The following is a 13,119-nucleotide window of genomic DNA, read 5'->3' as shown; positions in this document are numbered from 1 at the left end:
GGCTAAAGTCAAGGGCACGTGTTACCCCTTACACAAATACAACTTTCTAAATCCTCTCCTCAGATGGCCCTGAAACTCCAGCAAGTGCTCACCAACAATGCACACAGCTGATTGCCCAGGGCACGCAGCACCTGACAGAGTCTCTTCAGGAAGACATAGTGTTTTTCGACCAAGCCTCCTCCGTCAGCGGTCCTGTGAGAGGAGAAAACAGTGAGGTTAACAGCACTTCAAGAGCACCACAGATATTCCCCTGGAATGGACTGTATGTGGTCTGTGCTCCAATATTCAAATTTAAGGTGATTGTTACTGTTGAAAAGAAAAAAAAAAAAAAAATCAACCCTCAGACCGCCAACCAAACACTGAAAGATTGATGAGGAAGAGGGTTCAATGCAATCTCATCCTTTAAGAGGCACCCTAATTTGGGGTATTATATGGTACTGGGGTATTTTGGAATAGTAATGTAAACTCTAAGCATGACTCCGCAAAACAATGCATATGAGAAGACAGTGACACCCAGGAAGGACTTGGACCCCTAGGGAAGCATGTAGTGATTCCTTAGACCACGGACAGAATCAAAAGGACTATAATCGAGAGAATGAGGGACTTCCCTGGTGCTACAGTAGATGGGAATCCACCTGCCAATGCAGGGGATAAAGGTCCAATCCCTGGTCTGGGAAGATCCCATATGCTACAACACCACAAGAGAAACCACTGCAATGAGAAGCCTGTGCATTGCAGTGAAGAGCAGCCCCGGCTTGCCACAACTAGAGAAAGCCCACACACAGTGATGGAGGTCCAAGTACAGCCCAGAATAAATAAATAATAAATAGTGATTACAGAGACAGAATGAAAAGGTAAGTGATAGGCTGGGCAAAAATATTTACAAAAGACACATTTGATAAAGACTATTATACAATATACACAAGAACTCTTAAAAACCAATAAAAAAACTGATTAAAAAAATGGGCCAATAGATACCTGATCAAAGAAGATACTCAGATTGGAAATAAACATATGAAAAGAAGCTCCTCATCAAATTGCTATCAGGGAATTGCAAATACAAAAATGAGATAGCACTACACACCTATCAGAATGGCCCAAATTTGTAACTCTGAGAACACCAAATTCTGGGGAAGATAAAGAGCAACAGGAACTCTCATTCATTGCTGGTGGGAATGCACAATAGTTCAGCCACTTTGGAAGACAGTTTGACAGTTTCTTATAAAACTAAACATACTCTTACCATATGATTCAGCAATCACACTCCTTGGTAACTACCCGAAGGAGCTGAAAACATCTCTATACAAAAATCTACATATAGATATTCACAGAAGCCTTATTCATAACTGCAAAAACTTGGAAGCAACCAAGATGCTCTTTATTAGGAGAATAGATAAACTTTGGTACATCCACACAATAGAATATTATTCAGTGGTAAAAAGGAATAAGCTGACAAGTCATCAAAGACATGGAGGAACTCTAAATACATGTTCCTGAGTGAAAAAAACAACTTGAAAAGGCAACACACAAGACTTCTGACAGTCTCTTGGACTGCAAGGAGATCAAATTAGTCAATCCTAAAGGAAATCAACCCCAAATATTCACTGGACGGCCTGATGCTGAAACTCCAACACTTTGGCCACCTGATGCAAAGAGCCGACTCATTAGAAAAGACCCTGATGCTGGGAAAGACTGAAGGCAGGAGGAAAAGGGGATGACAGAGGGTGAGATGATTGGATGGCATCACCAACTCGGTGGATATGAGTTTGAGCAAGATCTAGGAGTTGGTGAAGGACAGGGAAGCCTGGTGTGCTGCAACCCATGGGGTCACAAAGAGTCGGATACGACTCAGCGCCTGAACAACAACAAAACAACATCCTAGAAAAGGCAAAATTATGGAGAAAGTAAAAAGATCAGTGGTTGCCAGGGATCTGGGTGGGAGAGGAAAGAACAGGCAGAGCACAGAAGATTTTAAGGGCAGTGAAGAAACTCTGTAGGATACTATAATGATAAAGCTGAAACCTACAGCATGTACCCATAAAAGGTAGAACATAATATGTGTAACATAATGTATAACACATTGTGTGTCATTGTAAGTTCCTCATCTGTTGTAACATCCGTCAGATCACAGAAAAAATAAGAGAGTTCCAGAAAACATCTACTTCTGCTTTATTGACTATGCCAGAGACTTTGTGTGGATCACAACAAACTAGAAAATTCTGAAAGAGATGGGAATACCAGACCACCTTACCTGCCTCCTGATAAACCTGTATGTAGGTCAAGAAGCAACAGTTAGAACCGGACACGGAACAAACAGACTGGTTCCAAACTGGGAAAGGAGTACATCAAGGCTGTATGTTGTCACCCTGCTTATATGCAGAGTACATCAAGTGAAATGTTGGGCTGGATGAAGCACAAGCTGGAGTCAAGACTGACGGGAAAAATATCAATAACCTCAGAAATGCAGATGACACCATCCTTCTGGCAGAAAGCAAAGAGGAACTAAAGAGCCTCTTGATGAAGGTGAAAGAGGAGAGTGAAAAAGCTAGCTTAAAACTCAACATTCAGAAAATGAAGATCATGGCATCCAGTCCCATCATTCATGGTAAATAGATGGGGAAACAATGGAAACAGTGAGAGACTTTACTTGCTTGGGCTCACTGCAGATGGTGACTGCAGCCATGAAATTAAAAGACGCTTGCTCCTCAGAAGAAAAGCTCTGACAAACCTAGACAGCATATTAAAAAGCAGAGACACTACTTTGCTGACAAAGGTCTATGTAGTTCAAGCTATGGTTTTTCTAGTAGTCATGTATAAGCTGAGCACCAAAGAATGCTTTCGAACTGTGCTGTTGGAGAAGACTCTTGAGAGTCTCCTGGACTGCAAGGAGATCCAACCAGTCAATCCTAAAGGAAACCAGTCCTGAATATTCATTAGAAGGACTGATGTTGAAGCTGAAACTCCAATACTCTGGCCACCTGATGCAAAGAAATGACTGATTTGAAAAGACCCTGCTGCTAGTAAAGATTGAGGGCAGGAGGAGAAAGGGAAGACAGAGGGTGAGATAGTTGGATGGCATCATGACTCAATGGACATGAGTTTGAGCAAGCTCCAGGAGTTGGTGATGGACAGGGAAGCCTGGTGTGCTGCAGTCCACGGGGTCGCAAAGAGTCAGACACGACCGAAAGACTGAACTGAACTGAAGTTCATCAACTCTAACAAATCTATCACTGCTGTGGGGGGAGGTCTATAATGGAGAGGCTATGCATGTGTAGGGGCAGGGAGCATATGGGAAATCTCTGTACCTTCCCCTGAATTTTTCTGTGAACCTTAAACTGCTCAAAAAACATAAAATCTTTTTTTAAAAGACTGTATTAAAAACATTAACTTGGTGTATCATTTCTCCAAGTCATTTAGTTCAGATGAATAATCACTTAGGTGCTATTTTAGAGTGCAAATATCTCTTTAAATTAAAAAGAGAGTTTTTATTTAGTGGCAAAACCTGACCTAAAATGATGTAGCACAATTCACACTAACAAGAATTAATCAGGACTGATGTGGACAGCAGCCATGGAGGCAGTACACTATAACGGAAAAAGCGTGGGCCTCAGGCTAAGAAAGACCTAGGCAGGTGCTGCTGCTACTGCTGCTAAGTCACTCCAGTCGTGTCCAACTCTGTGCGACCCCATAGACGGCAGTCCACCAGGCTCCCCCATCCCTGGGATTCTCCAGGCAAGAACGCTGGAGTGGGTTGCCATTTCCTTCTCCAATGCATGAAAGTGAAAGTGAAGTTGCTCAGTCGTGTCTCACCCTCAGCGACCCCATGGACTGAAGTCTACCAGGCTCCTCCGTCCATGGGATTTTCCAGGCAAAAGCACTGGAGTGGGGTGCCATCGCCTTATCCAAGGTAGGTGCTAGTGATGCTGAAAGGCAGTGTGGCACCATAGTTTCTGGTGCTGGCTCTCAAGTCTGACCGCCTGGTCCGAATTACAGCTTTACTAACCAATGCCAGTGGCACTAATGGAGATGGGATACCTCAGTGGGAATGTCATAATCTTTAGGGAACTAAGAAATGGGACTTGGAAACAGTAACTAAAGTGGCTACCCAAAAGACACATTATTCATTTAATTAACAAGCCTCCTGAAAAACAGACCTGTGGTATCCATAGGAAAGAAAGCCATCAGAAAATCTGTGTTAGAATGGACAGTGAGATAGTTCAAGTAATATATATGTGTCTCACATCTTTTCATTTGTCCTTGGCACCAAAAGTGAAGAGTATGGAAGCAAAGTGGGTGTTGTGACACTTTCAACTACTTATAATACACAGTTCTATCTGACTCCTGGGTAAGAAACACATATCAGGAAATGCTTTAATATTTTCCAGAGGAATTAGAAGAAAATAAGCACAAGCCACCATTTCAGGACCTAGAATGTGTTTACAGGTTGGTGGAATGTGAGTGGGTGCTAAATCAACAGCCACAACTTACTTCCAGCAGAAAGTCTTCAAAAAGGCAAAACGGTCCCTTTAAGAGTGCCTGATTTTTCTTCTAAAAATACAGGGAATTCCTGGTGGTCCCGTGATTAAGAATCTGCCTTCCAATGCAGGGGACACAGATTCCTTTCCTGGTTGGGGAACTAAGATCCCACATGCAACTAAGCCCGCGTACCTCGACTAGAGAGCCCACATACATTGCAGCCAGAGAAGCCTGCACGCTGCAGTGCAGATGCAGCAAACCCAACACACACACACACACACACACACACACAGAGACACAGACACACACACACACACACACACCCACAGCAAAATGAACCATAAGAGCTTCACACTGTCCTTAGAATAAAGCTCAAACTTAAAACAAAAACCAAAAAAACAGTTAACTGACTGCCAACAGTCAGATAGGAACTTTGGATATATCCAAATAAGATACAAAAATGACAAAGAAATTAGAAATCACATAGAAAAGTAGACACTCACTGTGCAGCGGAGAGTATATAATGCATGGCAACATCTCCAAATAAGACCATCAAGGGCTTCCGGTCTTCCAACTTGCCCTAGACCCAATTTTAGGGAAACACAGGTAATACAAACTATGTTACTAAAGACTTCTAAGTACTAACAACTTCTACGCCTCTATAATCAAATATACTGACTTCCTAATTTTCACATAGCCCTGGGGCTAACTGAACACTGGAAAAAGGTCAACTCTTTAAATTGAAATCTGGATAAGACATATTTTAAAATGTGTTGGTACTCCAATTAAATAAATGAATAAAAATTAAATACACTGGGTAATAATGATGATATGAAAGCAAATTACATCTAAAAACATTCTTCATGGAGAAAAGTCATGATCTCATCTGTTAGCCAAATCAGCTACAAAGTCAGTTCAGTCACCTTCTACAATTCTTTGACATAATACTATGTGAGTTTTAACATGACATTTATATAGTTTTTTAAATGTGAAGCACCAAAATCCACAAATGTTTCAAGACCCACCTAGCCCTATACATCTCTGTATATCTTGCCAGTGGATTCCTGGAATACCAGCAAACTGTTGTCCAAAAGGTTGGAGTCAAGTAAAACAAACAAAACAAAACAGAACACCTAAACCTTTAAATGTCTCTCACCACAACACAGAATGGAACACACACAGGCATCCCTCAGAGGCTGCGGATCCAAGTCAGCCTGAAGTGGTAACTTACTTTCCTGCTGACCGCGATGAGAAGACACTCAGCTGCTCCCAGCTGAAGTTCCTGTTCGTTCAGGAGCAGGCACAGCACCTCCAGGAGTTTGCAGTTCTCAGCAGTAATGTGACTCATGGGCACCCAGTCAATGTAGCCTGCCAGAGTGTTCAGTGCCGCGACTCCTACTCGACAGTTTGCTTGGGCCTGCATGAAAAGAAATAACTTTTAACCGTTAAGTCCTCACTAACAGGTAAGAAAGCTGTGGTTATACCCGACCTCCTTTTGTTTTCTAATTCTAAAAAGAAAACAATGGAAAAGAAATTGCTCATGCAAGTTATTGATAGGCAACTCAAAGGTTTTTTCTGATACACAATCATTTCTCAACAACGGCGCCTCATGTCCGTTAATACGACCACATTGGCATGTGTGGTCATTTTACGTCCTTCAAGAAATCTCAGATGTTATAATTTTAACTCCCTTTCACCATAGCTCAGTGATCAAATAAACCAAGGCTGAGGGAATTCCTTGGTGGTCCAGTGGTTAAAACTCTGTGGGTTCAATGCTGAGGGCATGGGCGTGATCCCTGGTAGGGGAACTGAAGCTCCTACAAGCAGCACAGCATGGCCAAAAACAAACAAAATGAAACAAGGCTGAGGTCACCCTCCACCAGGTGTATGCATCCCCGTACCCAAAAGTCTCAAAAAAAGCCTCCTTCCAGCTCCACAGAGAGCTCTTACCTTTGACTCCTGAGAATTATCTGTCTTCTGAAAGAAAAGAAGTATAAGGATCGAATGTTTTTAATGAACAAAAGGCTGTGTAATAACCTTCCACCCCCATAATCTAGGCCCTCAAAGATTGTCAAATAGACTTAACTTTTAATTTTGGAACAGAAGACAACTTTACTAAGAACACATTAACTGATATTCTCCAGAGGAGGACAGGCTATTTTAGTTTTAGTAATACAACAGAAGGTTAATATTTAAAGAGCTTACACAAATTTATTAGAACATTAAGATCCAAAAAGACAGTTTCAAAGCGCAGTTTACAAAGAAATAAAACTAACAAATGAACAATGGAAGCAGGCTCAACACTGCTATTGATGAAAAGAAACAGTTAAAATTTAGGTATTAGCAATTTTTCCATATTAAAATAGAGACAAATTATAACTGGCAAAGGTATACTGAAATGATGTAATGTTAGTGGAAAAAACAAGAAGCAAAATTAAAATGAATACAATTTATGACCATGTATATATGGACATAACTGTAGGAAAACCACATGCACAAAGAATATTAAATGCTAAACACACCAAAATAATGTCTGTTCAGTAAATTAAACAATTTATAATTTTATAAGCAGGAGTAGCAACTCCTGAAGTACTTGAAAACTTACCACCATTAGCATCATAAAAGATTTGTTTTGTTAATTTTTTTTTTCAACTTTCAAAAGGTATTTTTTCTAACAAAGAACAAGTATTAAGCCTTCACCAGCGGTGATCAAGGAGGGGTGTTAACGGGACAGAGATGAGTAGAACCCTTCCACCAGTATCTACTGATGCTGCCCAAGAAGGAAAAGGGATCCAGGCAACAACAGCCCAGTCCAGCCTTGACCCTCTACTCCAACAAGCCTGCATTCCCATTCAGATCCTATTCTTCTGCCCCTGGAACGAGTGCAGGAGCCAGGGGCTAGACGGGGAGCCTACACATCCCATCCTAGTTTACCATTCAGCCTACTGCCCAGAGAAGGGAAAAGGATGGAAGCAGAGAAGGAACTACGAGCAAACTAAGAAGTTGCAGGTACAAGAAATGTCCCTTGGTATGCTCTGGTCCTGGGAGCCTGGTTTAACAGATGGAGAAAACAGAAACTGAGGCTAAAGAAAAACATCAGTGGATGTTTTTCTAACTTGTGTCACCCTGCTCTAGCATATTGGCTAGATGTCTAGGGTATCAAAGCATTCATAATTTGTTCATTTCTCTTAGGGATTAAATCTCCTAGGGGAAAATAAAAATACCTCTTTCACCCTCAATACACATAGGTTTTTTCAATTAAAATACTTTAAATATTTTCTTTTGAAAAATCCTGGGGAGGTATTTTGGGGGAAAGAGTTCATTCTAGTAAAAAGGATGGGGCTTGAATTCCTCACAATCATTAATCAGGGGATCTTCAATAAATACTCTCTGAAAATTGGTTTCTTCAGCCATAATATGGAGACAATAGTTTTTGACTCAGGGTTGTTTTGAGGATTAAAATAACGTGTAAAGCATGAAAAAGTATACAGCATAATATTAGATACTCATTGTGTCTCCCTACCCTGACAGCTAACAATACTTTGTCTTATCATTTGTGTTAGTATTCTAGAGCTCTAAAAATAAACTTAAGGAAGCCACTGAGGGCAGAAAAAATAATGAACCTTAATGAATGCTATTTGTGTGAAATAAACATGTATGACGAGTCTAGATTAGGGTTCTGAAACCTCAATCCTATTGACATTTTGGGTCAGATAATTCTTTATTGTGGAAAACTTTTCTGGGCACTACAGGATGTTCAGCAGCATGCCTGGCCTCTACTCACTAGACGTCAGTAGCAGCCCTTAGGTGTGACAACCTGGAAGGCAAAATTGCCCTCCCACTGAGAACCACTGTACTAAATTTTTTAAAAATTAGCTTCATTTTTACACTATCTCAGGAATTTTCTTACTAAAAAGGGAATTATTTTTTCTAGCATGTTCAGAACTCACTGAATTGAACCTCCTAGAAAATTAATTCCAGTTTTTCCTGTCATCTTTCTGTTCTGCTTATAAAATAGCCTTTTCTTTTACTGACCTGAACACCCTAGTTCCTTGCCGCAGGATTAACTTCAAAACACACACAAACCCACTCGTATCAGAAAACAGAACTTGACGAAAGGTGGGGGGTATAATCAGTATCCCTTACCACTTGTTGGTACTTGTTTACATTTTCTTGAAGTGTGTTAAGGAGAAAACTGAAGATTCTTTCCATGTTCTGGGTTAATGTTTGCTGGATATCCCTTCGTCTTTGAGGGGGTAGTGTCTGAAAGGTCACTACATCCTCTGCCAGCCGCAAAAGAATGAACATCACTAATTCAGTCTGTGTTTCCTACACCAATAGAAAGAAGGTAGTTAAATATGCTTTTTTAAAAAATTGGGGTATGTATAGTTGATTTACAATATTGTGAAAACATGTTTTGCATTATAAATATGACCAAGGGCTTTTTTCTGCTGACAGGACAGTCAAACCAGAAAAACTAGGAAGAGCAAACAAAAACAAAACTCTGAACTGATACAGCTGTACTGCATACCCCTTGTTTGGAAAGAGAGTCCAATTCTACTAGCATGTCAGGCCAGTGCTGTGGCCACTCCCGCTTGATCATTTCTACTACAATTCGAGACAGAACATCTTTAATATGGTTCTCCTCTTCCAAAATGTTCAGAGTTCCCTGCAAAAGAATAAGTGACATCAAGAGGTTTGCAAGACTGAATTCAAAGGAAAAAACTGGGCTATAAGAGTGTAGAAAACTTAGGAGCAGGCCTACTTTCAAACTAAACCAACCAACCTGTTCTCCATGTCTGAGTCACCTGTCCTGCATTCTCACTAATCATTCTTCCCTCTTAAAGCTTAACAGAGGGTTGCATCAGCTAATAAAATGGCTGTCACACAGAGCAAGGAAGACATCACTGTTCTTCTTTACAAACTGAAGAGACTTTCATATTGTTTCATTTTGTATGAGGGCCAGAGTAGAAGAGTATGGAAATAAGGAATACATTGAAAGGCTAATAAAGTGAGAGATTCAGGAGCAACTGAATATTTTCCTAACAGTTCTAGGTTTAGAAGACACAGAAGACCATTATTGGGACTCTCTTCTCAAGTCTGGTATCAAGTTTAATGGATTAAGATTTCTATCACATCTCCCCAGAACTAACAAAATATAAATCCTAACTAGCTAAGTTAATAATTTTGAAGGGAATTTTTTTTTTTTCTATCAAAGACACTAGACTTTGGGGATGAAAAGGGCATGAATTCCCCTTTTCGTGTCCTTTGTAAAAAAGAACATAAAGGCTGTGGATTCTAAATGTGTTTATAAAGTTATAGTCAAACTCCCAAAACAAACTCACTTAGCCTATTTTTTTTATTGCTAGTAACATAATTCAGTTTGAAATAAAAGGAAACAAACAGCAAAGTGCAATCTAATCTAGAACTGATTAATCTAAGACTCTTATTCATTTGTTAAAAATGTTTACTTATCTCTACTTTGTCTTCATAATTTTAAAAATAAAAGTCAACACATAGAGAATTAATTAAACCAAGTAAATGGGATGAACTGTGATTTCCAATGATGGTGGTTGTTTTTAATTTGAAGGTAACATTTAATATTATATAAAGTTGTTTGACCTATGTAGAACCAGTGAATTTTTACACAAATGCTACACTGGAAAAGTCACACTTTGTCTAAAACTACCTCGTAAATGCAAGTCTTCCAATCAACCATTCCTTACATTTGCGATTAGCTCCATGACACTGTTCTTCAGATAGACCTTCTCCAATCGAGACATGTTGTTCCAACGAAACCTGGACACCAAAATGCATAAAGTCAACAGAACAACATTAGAAGCCTTCTCTTCAGAAGAGATTAGCTTTGATTCCTATGTTAAAATTACGCTGGTGATTTTATTCACAAATTATACTCTGGATTTTGTATCCTTCAAAAAATGGACAGAAATAGTCCACATTTAATCAAAATGCTAAAAGCAAAAAGAATTTAATACAGTGACCCATTAATTAGAACCCAGGTAGGATCTGTGCACAGATGAGCTTTCCCCCTTGGTTTTATTGACAGACCATAAGCAAATACATATCTGGGACAACTACAACAATGTAGTTGGCTTTCAGAAACTAGAATCTGATCATACTAATTCCCTTTCTAGACTTGCTTTGTTCGGTCACTAAGTTGTGTCTGACTCTTTGCGACTCTGTGGACTGCAGCACACCAGGTTTCCCTGTCCTTCATCTCCCGGAGTTTGCTCAAATTCATGCCCATTGAGTCAGTGATGCTATCTAGCCATCTTAGGCTTAGAAGGTAATAATAGCACAATTCCAGAAAAACTGTGACTAAATCTTAAAAGCTGATGGATTCTTCAAATAGACAGTAGGGGTAGGAGACTCAAGTTAGAACAGGTTTTTAGTTATTCTCATATAATCCTGGTTAGAATCCGGCCATGCACACTCAAAACTTAAGGAAAAAGAAATTAACGGCAGTGTCTTTCTAGTGTCTAATCAGGTATTTACCTGTACACTGCATTATTCTAAAAAGACTCTGAGGTTGGTGGGCATATATTAGGAGCTCAATAAATACTAGCTAAGTGATGTGAGCTAATATTTGCAGAGTACTTAGTATGTACCATGCACTTTACACGGATGAAGAAACTAGGGAAAGGTTAAGTTCTGAATGAGAGCTCCCATGAGGCTGTGATGACCTCTAGGAAGCATTCCTTTCTCCCTGGGGATTGCTCTTTTCTACTCACCTAAAGACTATCTTTAAGAGTTATATAAGAAAAAAAGATTTGCTCTCTCACGTACTTGACAACGTGTTCCAGGATCTGAAGGCCAAAATGTCTGACGATGGCAATTTGTGTTTTCTCAGCCAACCGCAAACCACAGGGAACACAGACAGGGCACTTTTCTTTAAACTCCTCACAAAACTGAAGAAGAGAAAAGTTAGTGTTTCCCTTAGGAGCCAAGAGAAAGTGGGACTAGAAAAAAAACAAATCTCCAATCTGAGCTATTGTTTTAAGTGATAAAAGTTAGATAAATATTATATAAAGGATTATTTTCACTTTGATAGTTCCAGATTTCCCATGCAATGGCCAATTAGTGTTGGAAAAAATAAACAATGTGACCTATATGAGTAAAAAAACTGTTAGAGATAAATCTGTGAAGCACACAGGGGTGAAACGACAATTACTAGGATTAAAAATCTTTGGTTGGGGGAGGAATAAACCAAATGTGGAAAAGTCTTTACAACTGCTGAGTTTAGGTGATAGGCATACACAAGAGCATTATAGCATTCTACTTATGCTATTTCATAGTAAAACAACAAACAGAACCCAAATATTTGATTCCAAATCCTATGACATACATCTATACATTGTAAAACTTCCTCCAAGTGATGCTCACTCTACTTCATGAAGTTACATCTCTTAAAACACACACAGTACTGTTCCAGTGGTCATTTCTCATTGCCCACATACACTGTTCGATGGGGGAATAAACTCAAATCGTATTAGCAGCCCCATTTGTTTTGTATTTGCTTTCCCAATTTACACAAGAATCAGTCTCAGTAGTAGAGAATCTGGCACTCAAGAAAACTACTTTCAGGAAACCAAAAAGCCCTTGCTAAAATGCAAAATAAGTGGTAGAAGTTCACCTTTGCGCAAAATAGTCTAAGAATATCACACAGTAAAAAACATGGGGGTGGGGGAGTTGAGAATTAAGCCAGAAATATCCAAGACACAAAAGTGGGTTAGGGAGAAGTGTAGGGATGTGAGTAAAAGGGCACTAGAGAGGCTGGAGCTCGGTTAGGGCGAGTCAGGAGAGTGTGTCAGCAGGAAAACGTTTAGTGAGGGAGACTATAAAGAATGTGGCCGATGTTGGGGACGGGTTGGACACGTGCTCCACGGGAAGATGGGATGCAGGAATGCGGGGGTTAGGGGAATAAAGTGGGTTCAGCCAGCTGTGGAGGGGATCGTGGTGCGGAGAAGAGTGAACAGAAGCGGGGAGAGGGGGAGGAGAGGGCAGTGGGGAGTGTCGGTGAGAAGAGACGGCTCCAGTGAGGCAGGGACCAGAGCGTCCCGGGAAAAGGGTAGGCGCGGCGAGCAAAGAAGGCGGGGAGTGGGAAGAGGCGCGGAGAGCTGCAAGGAGGAGGGCCCCCCGGGGTTGGGACCGAGGTCCAGGGGCCGCGTGGGCGGGAGACTGCCAGCGTCGTGGGCTGCGCCGGGAAGGCTGAGGCTGGGGGAGGGTCTCGGGGCAGGCCCGGGTCGCCAGAACTCAGATACCTTGAGGGCTTCCAGCCGGTAACGCTGGGTGGAGCTGGGGTCCATCATGATCGTCACCGCTTTCACCAGCTGCTCGCACAGCGTGTTCACTCGATCCATCGCCATGAGTAGTGCCACGCACCACGAGCGCGCAGCACCGCAGTCCTGGGAGCACGAGGCACGGACGGCTCCGTTGGCGGGACCACACGCTGGTACCGGGCCGCGGCGGGCCGAGGCGGGGCAGTGAGGAGCAGGAGGAGGAGCGTGAGCCGCCGAAGATCCAGCCGGGAAAGAGCCGGCGCTACGCACGCGCCCGACGTGCCAGTGCGCATGCGCCCGCGGAAGTGGCGGCTCCCTTATGACGGTTGCTCCTTGGTGGGCG

General features: G+C 41.4%; 1 protein-coding gene across 2 annotated transcripts in view; it reads right to left on the bottom strand.

Moving 5' to 3' along the window:
- XPO5 (exportin 5) overlaps positions 1-13,071 on the bottom strand; it is a 43,104-nt gene extending 30,033 nt beyond the window's left edge. For both annotated transcript variants that reach the window (XR_005722720.1, XM_040249566.1), the window contains exons 1-9: positions 12,759-13,071; positions 11,284-11,405; positions 10,203-10,275; positions 9,008-9,145; positions 8,623-8,805; positions 6,427-6,453; positions 5,708-5,893; positions 4,980-5,056; positions 93-192 (exon numbers count right to left, since the gene is read on the bottom strand). Coding sequence is in view for 1 of the 2 variants with exons in the window: in XM_040249566.1 (XP_040105500.1) it covers positions 93-192; positions 4,980-5,056; positions 5,708-5,893; positions 6,427-6,453; positions 8,623-8,805; positions 9,008-9,145; positions 10,203-10,275; positions 11,284-11,405; positions 12,759-12,863 (1,011 nt within the window). In the remaining variant the exon portion in view is untranslated. The remainder of the gene's footprint in view (positions 1-92; positions 193-4,979; positions 5,057-5,707; positions 5,894-6,426; positions 6,454-8,622; positions 8,806-9,007; positions 9,146-10,202; positions 10,276-11,283; positions 11,406-12,758) is intronic.
- Between the last annotated feature and the right edge of the window lie 48 nt (positions 13,072-13,119).

Source organism: Oryx dammah, unplaced genomic scaffold, assembly GCF_014754425.2.
Source record: "Oryx dammah isolate SB20612 unplaced genomic scaffold, SCBI_Odam_1.1 HiC_scaffold_11, whole genome shotgun sequence".
NCBI classification, from domain to species: domain Eukaryota; kingdom Metazoa; phylum Chordata; class Mammalia; order Artiodactyla; family Bovidae; genus Oryx; species Oryx dammah.
The sequence above is the reverse complement of the archived record's forward strand: the minus strand, read 5'-3'. Positions and strand labels throughout refer to the sequence as shown.